The sequence below is a fragment of the Trifolium pratense genome, linkage group LG6 (assembly GCF_020283565.1).
Source record: "Trifolium pratense cultivar HEN17-A07 linkage group LG6, ARS_RC_1.1, whole genome shotgun sequence".
Taxonomy (NCBI): domain Eukaryota; kingdom Viridiplantae; phylum Streptophyta; class Magnoliopsida; order Fabales; family Fabaceae; genus Trifolium; species Trifolium pratense.
In genome coordinates this window covers 7,331,926-7,346,860 of record NC_060064.1, presented here as the reverse complement: position 1 = coordinate 7,346,860, position 14,935 = coordinate 7,331,926, and the positions used below count along the sequence as shown (strand labels likewise).

The following is a 14,935-nucleotide window of genomic DNA, read 5'->3' as shown; positions in this document are numbered from 1 at the left end:
TAAGGTCCAAACATTGGTGTTTGAGGTTTGGAAGTTCTGATAATTGCATTTATGTCAATGTCTTAGTTGATTTGGTTTTTTTTTTCGTTCGATGATGCAGTAGAAGAGGTAGAAATGATAAGAGTGTGTTTGGATCAGGGGTTTTGGACGGGAGGACTTATTTTCTCTCTCTAAATTATAGAAGCTATAATATAGACTGAAATGCAGACTTAATCCTCAAAAACCCTCAATCCAAACATACCCTAACTGGATCATGCTTATTTATGGATGGTGATTTGAATTTTAAAAGATAATTTCCTTATAGAGTAACCCCTGTGATTCCCGTGGATTTATAAAGCAACTTACTTAGATATTAGTTCTAAAGCAACGGGTTACAAATAATACAACAACAGCAATAACAATTAAGCCTTCTCACTACTCACTAGATGGGCTGAATACATGGATTAAACCACACAGCAATTTTCTATCATGTATAAGTTTGAAAATAGACTGTTTACCTCTTACTCTTTTAATGGTTTGACAAATAATTTTTTTTTTTCTTTTGCTTTCCCCTCTTATTATTAGATATAGAATCTTTTATGGGTCTTCTCTACACAGTACACTTGTCCAAATCACCCAAGACATGGCTCTGTGCCATCTTTTCTACAATGAGAGCTACTCCAATTTTCTTATTAATAGTTCTATGCCAAACTTTATCATGTCTTATGTGACCACTTAATATTCATCTTAATATTGCAATAACATGTTTTTCTTGTTGTCTCTTATCGTCCAATATTCAATCCAATTGCTGTGCCGTAAAACATTCCTTCAAGCTTGAGCGGTACCTTTTTGTATTGTAGATCACACCAAAAACATTTATCCATTTCATCCACCTAGGCATGGATCAAATGGCTAACATCTTTCTACATCTTATTATTTGTATTGTTTACAACTTGTAAATATTGATTCAGTGGTCGGAATTTAGTTATCAAGTCTTTCTAAGAAAACTGTTTAGAAGCCATTTCCTTAATTACTCGCATGAGCAAAGAAATAAAGATTTGGATTAAAATGACAGAAGGGATTTTGGCTGTCAAAAGTGAGTTTGGAAATTGATGGGCATGTGAGAATGGAAGTCAAGTGAGTGTGCAAAGAAATAAAGATTTGGATTAAAATGACAGAAGGGATTTTGGCTGTCAAAAGTGAGTTTGGAAATTGATGGGCATGTGATTGATGGTTTTAGACATGCAAAGGCTAATCACGACCATTTAGTTAATGTGGTTGTGTGTACAGCATGCAACCATGTGATGTCAAATCGTTACGCAGTATTTCCTTTTACTTATGAAATTATGTTTTGACTTAGTGCTATTTGTTGTTTAGGATTTTGTCCTATTTTAGGTTATCGTTTTCCAGTATAGTATAGGTTTAGCTTTAGCGAGTTTGGTTATTTTTGGTTAATAAGTAGTACATTAGAATAAACAATTGAATCGTTACTTTTTAATCTACAACTTTGATATTTCCTTTTCTTTTATTCTACGTGAGTATCTTAAACTCTTGTTAGAGACCTTGGGCTTATTGGTTATTAGATTTTTATATTGAACCTAACTCAACCTTACAAAACCGACTTGTAAAGTGAGGGGTGCCACCCTTTATAGACTTTAGTCAAGCCTTATTTTTAATCATTGTGGGACTTGGTTTTTCCAATACACCCCTTCACGCCCAACACTATTGGGCTTGGTGCGTGAATATAAATGGTGGATGGCCTGAAACGCTAGGCTCTATACCATATTAGATTTTTATATCGATCCTAACTCAACCTTACAAAACCGGCTTGTAAGGTGAGGTGTGCCACTCTTTATAAACTCTAGTCAGGCCGCATCTTTAATCAATGTGGGACTTGGTTTTTCCAATATTGGTTTATGTAATCATTATTTTTCCATCTTTTCAATATTTATTTGAAATGACTGTTATTCTCTTGCACTCTTGATTGGTTTGTTTCTAGTACGGGAATAGTACTAATATTCAAATTAAAGTCCTAGTTACCTAAGGACATTTTAGTTATCGTCTTAAACATATTTTGTATGTTACTGCTCATAGTCTATGGAATTCACATTGACTGTCTTCTGCAGGAACTCAATTCTGATTGGCAACGAGCAGCAACAAGCCTACTTGTTGCGATAGGGTCACATTTACCTGATCTTGTGAGTTATTTCTTTTTGTTTGAACTATTAAAGATTATTTATTAGGTATTCCAAATATAATATTTTTAGTTCAATAGAGAAAAGGAAAAATAAGGTTATAAGGGAGACAAGACTAGGAGAAAAGACTAGGAGAAAAAAGATTAACAGAATGCAGCCCTACAGTCTCTCTGATTGCCAGTTAGATAAATCTAATTAGAATATCCTTTACAAACTCCATAATTCATTTTATCTCTCGATACTTGTAATGCTCTCTGTTGGAAATAAATCTTTAGTTTTAAAATTTGTAACTATTTTTAACACATTAAAGTAAAATCTCCCCTTAATTTTAATTTCATTAGTATACACTAGGTTCTATTTAAAAATTATTTATATATGCTTATATTGTTAGTGCTTATCCTGGTTTTCCTTGAATTTTGAGCTTGTTCTCAGTCATTGTCCTTAATCTCCCTTACCCTTGAATTGGTGTTGTAGGTGATGGAAGAAATTTTTCTTCATTTATCTGGGACAAGTTCAGCATTACAGGCTATGGTTCAAATCCTTGCAGAATTTGCCTCTAGTAGTCGTGAGTGATAAAATTTTACAGTTTTCCAGCTGTCACATTTTTTTTTGGGTGGGGAGAAGGGTAGGTTCAAATTCTGCGGTAAACACTGATGTATTTTCTTTTTTCTAATTTATAAATCTAATACAGCCTTGCTGTTCATTCCCCGCTGGAAAGGTGTACTCTCACGAATTTTGCCAATTCTTGGAAATGTGCGAGAAATGCACCGGGCAACTTTTGCAAATGGTGTGGTGATTTTTCTGTCATTTTCTTGATGGATGTGTAATAATATGTGATATTATATTTGATGTTGTGCTGATTTGTCAAGAACTGGTTGAATTGTCCAAGTTGCCTGGCTAGTTTTAATTGCATATGAAATAATTTTTTGTTTGTTTTTAATTTCATACCATATAAGGTAGACACATCCGAATACAGATAAAGAAAATGCTGATTAGTTTGAAATACACTTTTTGCACGAAAGGTGTAATCATTGTTGTTTGCTCGTCTGTCTATTCTATAGTTTTTCCCTACCAATTATTTTTGTTTTAGTCTCTTCTCTGACCTCTCACATTCATATCATTTGCCTCATACCAAATAGAAAAAGCTGTATTGGTAAGTGAGAAACTTCCTTATCACAATCTATTAAATATAGTCGTGCACAATGAACAAGTTAAAGTTAAAAATCTTACAGATTTTTCAAATGACAACTTTGTAGTGTCTGAAATTTAAAATGAACATGTCCAAGAAGAATATTGTGATGTGATGTAATTGACTGTTAGTAGACTAACTTCTTGAATGAATGGTAAAGTTTGGTAGGTGATTTCTTATTTATCCTAGATATGAACAACTTTGTCTCCGTTGTTTTTTAGCAGGTATGTTGGAAATTAAGAACTGGCAAAAAAGTGATAGAAACCAAGAGCAAATGTGTGTGTGAGAGGGAGTCTGTTTCAGTAAACTGTTAACTGATTGAAACCAACTAAAGTGTAGATTCAGTCATATTCGTTGAGAATCAAACACAGATTCCTAACTGCTTGGGGTGGGTTGGGCAGCGCTACTGGTGTGAGCTAAGGGTTAAAGGAGTGAGAGGTCCATGGTTCAAAACCTGGCAAAGGAGAAAAGTACTAATCTAACAACTAATTACTAACTTTTGGCCCTTTCAAAAAAAAAAAAAAGATTCCTAACTGCTATTACCACTAAACAGCCAGTTCAAAAAGACCGACAGCTGAGCATAACTGAACTAGTATTTCTTGAACAACCATTTGGGAAATCTTATTTTCATTGTACTCTATTTAAGTACATTCTAGGTTTAGTGCCCATTTGTTAAAGATTCTTAAAAAATCACTTATGTTGTTTTGGTTATGTTTGTGTGTAAGCTTTCTTTAAAATATTTTGTGTTAAAAAATAATGTTTATGCTGAAAATGAAAAGCTATTCTGATTAGCTGTGTAAGAAAATCATTTTTAATAGAAGGGAGAAATACACAATCTCTTTTTATAATTGGAAACAAATACAAAATAGCATACTTAAAAATCTCTAAAAATAATCTCTAAATTATTTACATCCAAACGATCTTTAAAAAAAGCTTATACACAAACATAACTAAAACATCAAAAATGATTTTTTAAGAATCTAAAACAAACGGACCCATAGTTTATAGCGGTGTAATGTGATATATCTGTACCGATGAATCTTGGTAATCTTTAGTTGTTTGCAAATGTACATTTTGTAGATTTATGATCCTTTTGCTATTATTTATAGCTTCAATTTATGTCATTATTACTTGGTGGTGCAGGGATGGGGAAAAAACTTTGTCTAACCTTTCTCAATGGTGTAGTTTCTATTGATAGTCCGATCTATTTAACTCATCTTTTGTTATTGTTTTCAGCTTTCAAGTGTTGGTGTCAAGCTGCTTGGCAATATAGTACAGATTTTCCTTCACATTTACCGCAGGATGGTGATGTCATGTGAGATCACAATATAGTCTTCTAGTTTATTTTCTGATTCATGCTACTACATATCCTATTTTTCTTTTCTGAGGGTTAGAGATATCTCTATGTAGTGCAGGTCATTTCTAAATTCTGCTTTTGAGCTTTTGTTAAGAGTTTGGGCAGCTTCACGGGACCTAAAGGTTTGTCACCATATCCCATTTTGGTTCCGTGTTTGATTGCTTATATAGTCCTCTATTATTTTTTTACTGATATTTTTTTTTTCATTGATGCCCTTGTGCGAGATCTAACTCCTTGTCCATATTTTTTTACTGATTTTTTCTTCTTCTTTGTACTGAGTTAAGAAATTTGTTAAGATATAGAGTTAGTTGGGTATTAGTGTAATTATGATTATGATTGGGCTGAACCTTATACTAGTAGTTCTTGTATTTGACCTAATTATTAGTATCAATATCAATATTAAGTTAGAATATTGTGACACGTTATATCTATCAATCATATTTTTAATTTACTACTATTCACCATGCCTTATTCACTAACCCTAATTATTACTATGCATATCAATCAGGTTAGGACATTATAACACATTCAATCTACAAAATATATTTTTACTTTACTGCCATTAACAATTTTTCTCTCTTTTCCTTTTTCACTTACCATAAATCAATAATTCTTACACCATAAACCAATAATTCTTACAAAAGTTATGTTATCCCTTTTTATTTTCTTTCATACATGGCATGTTAAGGGAATTTTACCTCAATATCTTTGGCTTAATTATGTCTTATACTTGAATAATTTAGAATGAATAGCTTGTATTTTACAATAAGGTGTGCAAACTTATATACAAGACAGAATCTCGCAAGAAATGAAAAATAGAAAAATAAGGAAACTAAATCAACAATGATAAGTAGAGAATAATAGTCAATGACAAGAAACTTGATCACAATACTCTATTAGAATTGGGTATTGGGCCTAACTCAACCCTACAAAACCGGTCTGTAAGGTGAAGATTGCCTCTACTTTGTAAACCCTTGTCCAGGCCAACTCACATCCAATGTGGGTCTTCTTAACACACCCCCTCACGCCCACTCTCCCAGCACTATTGGGATTGGTGCGTGGATTAAAATGGTGGGTGGCCCAACGGATCTTGGAGAGGCTCTAATACCATATTAGAATTGGGTATTGGGCCTAACTCAACCCTACAAAACTGGCTTGTAAGGTGAGGATTGCGTCTATAAACCCTTGTCCAGGCCAATTCACATCCGATATGGGACTTTTTAACACTTTGATTTAATAGTTGATATGAAGCATTAATTCGAAAAAATCACTTGATATAATTTGAGTTTCTAAACTCACTGTTTTTGTAGTTGAATGATTGACAATAAGTAATTTAACATATTATTTAGGTGATCTCTTTACCTGTTTTTAGTACTCATGTATTTTGGTTATTTCAACTTATTTTGATATAGGTTCGTGTAGCATCTGTTGAAGCACTTGGACAGATGGTTGGTCTCATAACACGGACACAACTAAAAGCAGCCTTACCAAGGCTTGTTCCTACAATATTGGATTTGTAAGAGTGATCTGCATTTTGCTTTAGATTACAACTTTAGTTGCTTGCATGCTCTGTGGGAAGCAGTTGTATTTTAGTTTTTTAACGAGTGCATTATAATAAGACTACAATATAGACGATACTTATGAATATAAGCAGGTATCACAGTATAAATTCTTATTATTCTATTCTTCTGTTAGGTATAAAAAGGATCTCGACATTGCTTTTCTAGCTACATGCAGTCTCCACAATCTGTTGAATGCCTCTTTACTGTCCGAAAGTGGCCCTCCTATGCTTGATTTTGAGGTAATGTATGCTATGAAGTTATTTTTAAAAGTTCCTCGTATGTTGAATGTCTTTACCCTACTTTTCTGTGATTATCTTTGATCAGATCTCCATGTAACTTTAAAAGTTCCTTGTTAATAACTTCTTTTATTTTGCTTTGTTCTCCTGTCATGTGATTAGTAACACTCTATGTCTTGCTGGAATTAATCAATTGAATATTCAATTAAAATTATCGGTGGTGTGCAGGATTTGACTCTTACTTTAGCTACACTTCTACCTGTGGTTTCTATGAATAGTGAAAACAAAGATCAATCAGTCTTCTCGGTGGGATTGAAGGTATTAGTATCAGTTTCATTTGTTGGAACTTGGAATTGTTTGGGATTTTTGTATAATAACATCTGTAGCACCTATTATTTCAAAGTTCCCATACTTCTTTATAGGCCTCACTTTTTAATCCCTTGAATTTGATGGCCCGTGCCTTTGTAGTGTTTATAGGTTATCTTTCATCTTTGTGTATTCTTTCTGAGATTTAGTCATTTTTGTTATTTGTTACAATTGTTTCTTGGAGTTCAATTCCAATAGTAGGCATATTGATTAGACTGGTTTACTCTTTTTTTTTTCCTGGTGCTTTTTTGCAACGAATGTGAAGGCTGATTGTGGCTGATTAGGTCGGTTCACTTGGTCATTACCATTTTCTGGAGATCTTCATTGTCTGCAGTTTTGGTGTATTTGGCTAGTTTGATGTTATAATCTTTAGGGTTTAGGCAGCATTCGTTGTTCTGATTTTGGGACAGAGTTGTCTTCTAGAATTTGTTATTATGGGTTAGAAGGAAAAAGCTCCTCTAAAACAAGTTTGCTTTAAAGTGAGCAAGTAAGCGCTCATTCACCCTTAAATTTTAGCGGGGTTGAGATCCGAATGCATTTTAGGACCAAGGGTGGGTAGTGGATCCATCCTTGCTCACTTTAAAGCAGCCTTATCCCAGTCAGATGACATGATTTCCTTAGGGTTTTGCTATTTGACATGTGCAAACTATATGGAGACCCTTTTGAGTTGACATTTCGTTCATTTGTTCTTTATGTTTTTGTAGAGGGTTTGTCTTTGAATTTGTATTTGTAGTCGCTCTTCCATTGATTTTCTTTTGGATCTTCATTCAGTTGACAAAACAAGGGTTTATTTGACCTTCATTTTATTTAAAGTGCACCATTATAGTTCGAACCCACTCAATTTCAAGGGTGAATGCAACTTTATTTTGTTCAGTTTGGATGAGCTTTTTCCTTTTATCCAGAAAAGAAGTCCAATGTTTGATTTATTTAATCATGTACAACAGATGTATAATGAGGTGCAGCATTGCTTTCTGACGGTTGGATTGGTGTATCCCGATGATTTGTTTTTGTTCCTTGTAACCGTAAGTATTTGCAAATTTTTACGTATATCTGTATACATGATAACATTTGTATTATTTATTCACTTTTTTCTTTCTGGTTGAAACAAATAAATTTTACTGACATTATAATATGAACACTATAATATCAGAAGATATGTGAAGTCTGTTGAATTATAAAAACCATTGTGTAATGTTGTTAAGATACAATCTGATATAGGCTCAAGACAACAGATTTGGTTTTATATAGGCTCAAGATATTAAATACAAAATAAATATGGGAGATATTATTCCTATTTACATGATAAAGTACACTATGTATGATATGGCCAATGTAGTCAAATAACTAGAGGCAGAGGAAGACCTAGCAAAACTATAAGATAAACTATTGAGAAAGATCTAGAGACTATTGAGTTGGATATAAATATGGTATATGATAGAGCATTATGGCATCATTTGATCCATGTAGCCGACGCCATTTAGTGGGATAACCAGATAAGGCTTGGTTGTTGTTGTTGAGGATGTGGGTCCACTAGGTCAATACGGTTTTGGGATACCATGTATCGAATACACAACCAAGTTGGTTTTATATGGGCTTAAAGCAATAAGTGCAAAATTAATACTCCCTGTCTCATTAAATGTTGTTTAAGGTTTGCCACACTTAAAAAAATTGTCTAGTATACTAATTTCTGTGATAAAATGAGCTTCATTGAATAAAATACCCGTACTCATTATGTAGTTAGTAGAATAGTTAGGTGAGTTGAGATACAATAAAAAAGTATTGGTGGAAAAGGTAATTAATGTTTCATTGGTATTTTAAAATGACATGATATGAGACAAACAAATATTACATGACACTTAGTATGAGGCAGAGGGAGTATGAGCGTTATTATTCGTATTTACATGATATGACAATACGGTATGTTTATACAATAAGATCATAACACATTTTCTATGAAATCAACAAATATATGAGACAAACAAATATTTCAAATATGACACTTAGTATGAGGTCAACAAATACATATCTGGTGAAAGTAATAAAATTATTGGAAGAAATTGAATACAAACTTCATATTATATGGAGACAAAAATAATCAAATTGGGATGTTTGGATTATTTTCGGTTTACATTTTTAGTCGACGGGTTTTCATTAATAATTGCAAAAGTACCATTCATTTCATTCTGTTTCTAGTTTTCAAAATCCGGGTTTTCACTCGTAATCCGTTTACTTTGCGAGAATGTTTTCTATTTTCATTTCCTAAAATTAGTGTTAATTTTTTTTGGTAACAAGAAAATATTAGACTCTTGAAGTAAACACTTGTGTGCATTTTTAGGAAACAATGAAAATGTGAAAATATTATTTTTATTATTTTAAAAAGTGCATCATCTCCAACTAGCATTTCTTCTTGTTTCCATCACAATTGTTCATTTTATGAGCGTCATACCTTCTTAGTAGCAAGTTAAAATGAACACATTTTAGAAAATGAAAACAAAATATGTTTTCACAACATAAAAAGCCCCTTATTTTTTTTGTTTTTGTTTTTATGTTCAATTGAAATGTTTTCTCTTTCGTAATTACTACAAAAACAGGCACCCTTAGTTTTAACTGTATCTTGTTTCTTCAATTTTAAATTGAATCATATTTATATTTACATGTGTTGTGGTTTGGTAGTCTATGCAATTGAGGAGGGCATTTTATCTTTTATATTTGTCTGTTTCTTAAGATCCTTCTTTCCCCTTGATAAAATGATTCTTATTATGTTTCTTGTAATGTGATGTGCAATATTGCTTCTCCTGTCTTTTGTCAATGCTTCCAGAAATGTAGGTTGAAGGAAGAAGCAGCGACTTTTGGTGCACTTTGTGTTTTGAAACATCTTTTACCGAGGTGTTTTTTTGTTTTTTCAAGTCTTGATGTTAATTATTGGTAAATATATAGTATTAACAGCTGACCTGCAATCTTTGTTTTCCAAAGGCTATCTGAAGCTTGGCATAGTAAAATACCTCTACTGGTTGAAGCTGTAAAGTCCTTGTTAGAAGAGCATAATTTAGGTGTTCGAAAGGCACTTTCTGAGGTAAGTTGTTGACCATTTACTGTTCCTATTTTTCTTTAATATTTTTTTAACAATAATGCAAATTATTACCCGTCAATGTTTTTTGTCTTCTGTCTTCCTCATTTTCCAGTTAATTGTTGTTATGGCCTCGCACTGTTACTTGGTTGGTTCTTCTGGAGAGTTGTTCATAGAATATCTCATATGCAATTGTGCTTTAACAGAACAAAATCAGAGTTATCTTGATAGCATACCAAATAAGAGAACCGAGGTACACTTTCCTCATGAGTATACTTTACGGAGATTCCATAAGTTTATGTAGACTCTCGAGTTCTATAACCTTATTTTAGAGCTTGATACCAAAATTGTTTCAAGAACATTGGCACATTTGGTTATTTCCTTGGATATTGTAATCCTCTTTGCTTCATTATTTTATGCATTTATGGGTGTTTTCTATATGATGTCATTCAAAGGCTCTCTTTGCTTCATTATTTTATGCATTTATGGGTGTTTTCTATAAGATGTCATTCAAAGGCTCCCTTGTTTTTAACCCCTTCCACTTTCTAGTATCTTTTACTCTTTCTTATAACGGTTTTACTCATCCTCCAGTTTATTTGTTCTAACATAAAATTTCTGCTTTTACCAAAAACAAATATAAAAATATCTATATAGTTCTGGCATGTTTCTATCTATCACAGGCCCCTAACTCTGTGATTCATGTTTTTACTTTTCAGATGAAAATTGGAGCAGTTACCCCTGGTGAGTTACGAGCAGTTTGTGAAAAAGGTCTCCTGTTGGTCACAATTACAATTCCTGAAATGGAGGTAAATTTTTTATTTTTTTTTACCGATCAATTTTGTGGTGTGATTTCATTAGTTTACTGGCTCCTATTATTTCTTTTAGTTTCCTATTGGCTATTTTGCCAAAGAAAATGTCTTATATTGCTATTGGACTTCAATTTCAGCATATCCTATGGCCTTTTCTGTTGAAGATGATTATACCACAGACCTACACTGGTGCTGTTGCTATGGTAAAGTGTTATGTCTAGTATTTTCATTTTTTTAGAAATTTGAAGTGAATGCTATGATGTATTTTATCCTTTCATGTGTATGCACTGTGAAGTGTTTTTTGATATCACAGAGGTTTGACAGGCAAATTTGAAGACATTATTTTTACTTTTACAGGTTTGCAGGTGCATCTCAGAACTGTGGCGGCATAGATCTTATGGTAGTGATATGTTAAGTGAGTGCAAAAGCCGTCCTGATATTCCAACTGCCGAAGTAGGTTCTCTACCTTACAGTCTGATTTTTCTGTTTGAATTTCCTTAATTCCAAATTTCTACAGTACAAGGAAATTCATTGTTTGTTGTATTCAGCATATATATGGTTAAATCATTTCTGGTTGATATAGGAACTTCTTGCCCGTTTTGTGGTGCTTTTACATGATCCTCTAGCAAGGGAGCAATTGGCCACCCAGATTTTGACAGTGAGCTCATGCCATCCTTGAATACTGCACATTTTGCTTTTGAATTATTTCTTTGATGTATTCTCACATAGATAAGTCCTTTAGCATGTTTTAAAAATCATCACATGTTCAATGATATACTAACATTTTTACATAAAAAAGAAGATATAGTTTATTAATTCATTATTAGCTTTAGTACATGTCTATTGCATAGTTTCTACCTGTTATTTAGAACTGCATTTTTTTTTCCTCTTACATTTTACTATGAAAGAGTAAAACTAAATGAGGTCGCTTTAATATGCATACAAAATCTGCTTTTCAAAGCTTACTTAATACTATGCGATCGGTCACAGTTTATTTAGAAGAATGCATTTTCTGCATCTCCTTAGATGACAAGTATATGCATGTTTTTGTAGGTTCTATGTCTCCTGGCACCTCTATTTCCGAAAAATATCAATTTGTTTTGGCAAGATGAGGTAACAATTGTCCTGAAAACTTATGTGTTAACAGATTGAATTTTTTTTTTTGTTGAATGTCGAGAATCTGTCAAGTTTCGAGTTAGAAATAATATTTGCATTATATTGTACCTCTGCACATAAATGTCGACAAAGATTTCACATAGTCAGCTGTTAGTTGTGCATCAGTTAATATAAATACAGAAATCATGAAATTTTATTTTGTTGTTGGGCTTTCTCGTTATTAAAGTTGGGTCTAACTGAACCCAAGAAAATAATTCAAGGTTATGAGGAGTATTTTGGCCATGGTGTAGGATCTTAAACTGATCTTTAAACTTCCTTGTCATTAAAGTTGGGTCTAATTGAACCTAAGAAACTAACTCAAGGTTATAAGGTGTATTCTGGCCATGGTGTAGGATCTTAAACTGATCTTTTATAAACTTTTTAGATGAGGTAACTATTTTGGGCCTGTTTGTTTCAGCTTTAAAAAAATGGATTTTTTCTTTGTATTTTTGAAAATAGATTTTCTAAAACCGTTTTTCAAAATATTACAAGTTTTTTTATATTCGTTTTTTCTAAATTGAAACACTAATTTTACATCATATAACATGAACACACATTATTGAAAATCAAAACATAGTCAAAATCACAATTTTTTCTAAAAGTTGTATTTCAAAAATGATTTTTATGAAAATCTATTTGAAATAGCTTCAAAATTAAGTGATTTTTCGAAATTTTGATATCCAAAAAAAGTTTCAATAAAATGATCAAATACCTAAAATAACTTTTTAAGAATAACTATTCAAACCAAATTTTCATTTGAAGCTTTTATAAAAAATTCCTTTGTTAATTTTTTTTACACAAAATTATGTAACACTATAAGAATCTATGTTTAAAAAATCTATAACAAACAGGCCCTTTATGAGCTCTAGAACCACTTCATACTTCCTCAATCCCTAAATATAAGACCCTCTTGAAATTTTTCTTTGTCCCTTTTTATAAGACCCTTTTCAAATTTCCAAGGGTATTCATTATTTCTTTACCAAAATACCCCTAATTAATTATAATGCATCTTTTTCTACAATCTATAATAAATACTCTAAAGAAAACATTAACTCATTTTCTTTCTTGAAGGATAAAATTGTAAAAACAACCAAGCTATTATTACGAAAATAGGTGAATACCAATTGTCAAAAAATTTAATACCACAATCAACTTTCTTAATCTTTATGATTTTCTCAAAGGGGTCTTATATTTAGGGACGGAGATAGTAAATGGCACGAGTCAGCAAAAAACTTCATATACATTCATTTTATAATAAAGTCTATCATAATCTGCTATTTTGTATCAGTTCCTGCTTACAATTTTGAGATGGTATCAAAGTGTAATTAATTTGTGTTTTTGGTAAGTTCTAGATTCCAAAGATGAAGGCATATGTTAGCGATACGGATGACTTGAAACAAGATCCATCACATCAAGACACTTGGGATGACATGATAATCAACGTAAGTAGTCATTGACTTGCCAAAATCCTGTCCTCCACTTTTCAAATTGTAGACATTATAACAAATGTGAAATCCAAACAACTTCTGCCAGCAAGATATTTTATTGCATCTCTTTATTTTTGGGTTGCAGTTTCTTGCAGAATCTTTGGATGTGATTCAAGATGCAGATTGGATTATGTCTCTTGGAAATGTATTTGCCAAACATTATGAACTTTATACATCTGATGATGAACATGCTGCAATTCTTCACCGGTATCAATTCTCCTATCTAAAGCATGCTTTGGTTGATGCAAAAATTATATGTTAAATATTTCTTTGTGTTGCATGAGAAGCTGACTGTTTCTCAGTTCTTAGAATCTGGGTTGAATCAAACTCAACCTCACAAAAACTGATTTGTAAGGTGAGGGATGTCGATGTCTTATAATTGCTATTCAGCCCACATCATTATTGAATGTGGGACTCTCATCAACAATTTCTTCTATCCATACAAAATTAGGTAGAACAAAATTGATGGTGCAGTTTTATGGTGTGACTAGACTGGTTGGGTTGACCGGTATTTTGTCAGTTCGTATGTCCTGTGCAACCAGTTTCCAAAGTAGTGGTTATAATTGGTTGCTTAGGATTTTTTCTACCTTTGACAACAAAACTAGATATTCAAAATAATAGATAAAGAAATAGTGTAATTTTTCAGAAACATGATAATAGGAGTCATTTGTGGAATTGTTCTAATGGATTAGGTTTTGGCAACAAATTGCGGGTTCGAACCTGCTCCCCAACATATCAAATGCTTCTACAGCCTTTTACCATCTGAGATGTACTTACGGGACCAAAATGAAAATGTGGTCACATCTTTTTTTGCGAATCTGAATTTAGATACCATGCTGAGAGATAACAGAAATAAAAGACATATGAGATTTGTGTGTATTACATAATGGAGCTTTGATATAAACACGTACACACACACACACACGCAAACTTGCTATAAATTCATCAATTAACTTACCCTGTGCTTCAGGACTTATCTACTACATTAGTTGTTTCGGAATTCCATCTTCATTATAACAACCTTAGATTTTGAAGTTTGGGTTGATGCCAGCTGTCTGAAGCTAAGTGATATTGAACTTTGACACAGATGCTTGGGGATTCTGCTTCAAAAGGTTAATGACAGAGCTTATGTCCATGATAAAATGAATTGGATGTATAAGCAATCGAACATTGCAATCCCAACAAATAGGCTTGGTTTGGCTAAAGCAATGGGATTGGTAATTAAGTTTCTTTCAAAACTTCGTTGGATATATTTTCCCGTTTCCTCGGCTTCTTAAATTACTTTTTTTTTTTTTTTGTGTGTGAAGGTTGCTGCATCTCACTTGGACACAGTGTTGGAGAAGCTGAAGGATATCATAGACAATGTTGGACAAACCATAATTCAGAGGTTTATGCCAGTCTTGTAGGATTGAGTGTATACACTTCTCTTTCCAAATTGGTTTATCCGCTCACATTCTAAACCCAGGCTTATGCATGTGAAACTATAAGGGTCTGTTTGGTTTCTCATTCCATTTTCTGTTTACATTTCTGGTT

The 14,935-nt window shown here is 32.6% G+C and overlaps 1 protein-coding gene across 2 annotated transcripts in view; it reads left to right on the top strand.

Moving 5' to 3' along the window:
• The window catches only part of LOC123890148 (protein SHOOT GRAVITROPISM 6), a 32,174-nt gene that overhangs the window by 994 nt on the left and 16,245 nt on the right, over positions 1–14,935 (top strand). Inside the window, exons 5-25 of one of the 2 annotated variants that reach the window (XM_045939700.1) lie at positions 2,106–2,177; positions 2,649–2,739; positions 2,866–2,961; positions 4,600–4,678; positions 4,779–4,842; positions 6,133–6,236; positions 6,416–6,521; positions 6,747–6,836; positions 7,829–7,906; positions 9,703–9,770; positions 9,858–9,957; positions 10,067–10,204; positions 10,668–10,757; positions 10,898–10,963; positions 11,118–11,213; positions 11,344–11,418; positions 11,814–11,873; positions 13,268–13,357; positions 13,488–13,609; positions 14,490–14,619; positions 14,710–14,789. In XM_045939700.1, the coding sequence (XP_045795656.1) occupies positions 2,106–2,177; positions 2,649–2,739; positions 2,866–2,961; positions 4,600–4,678; positions 4,779–4,842; positions 6,133–6,236; positions 6,416–6,521; positions 6,747–6,836; positions 7,829–7,906; positions 9,703–9,770; positions 9,858–9,957; positions 10,067–10,204; positions 10,668–10,757; positions 10,898–10,963; positions 11,118–11,213; positions 11,344–11,418; positions 11,814–11,873; positions 13,268–13,357; positions 13,488–13,609; positions 14,490–14,619; positions 14,710–14,789 (1,895 nt within the window). Of the gene's footprint in view, positions 1–2,105; positions 2,178–2,648; positions 2,740–2,865; positions 2,962–4,599; positions 4,679–4,773; positions 4,843–6,132; positions 6,237–6,415; positions 6,522–6,746; positions 6,837–7,828; positions 7,907–9,702; positions 9,771–9,857; positions 9,958–10,066; positions 10,205–10,667; positions 10,758–10,897; positions 10,964–11,117; positions 11,214–11,343; positions 11,419–11,813; positions 11,874–13,267; positions 13,358–13,487; positions 13,610–14,489; positions 14,620–14,709; positions 14,790–14,935 lie in introns of those variants that run through there. The other variant, XM_045939701.1, reaches the window with a different exon arrangement.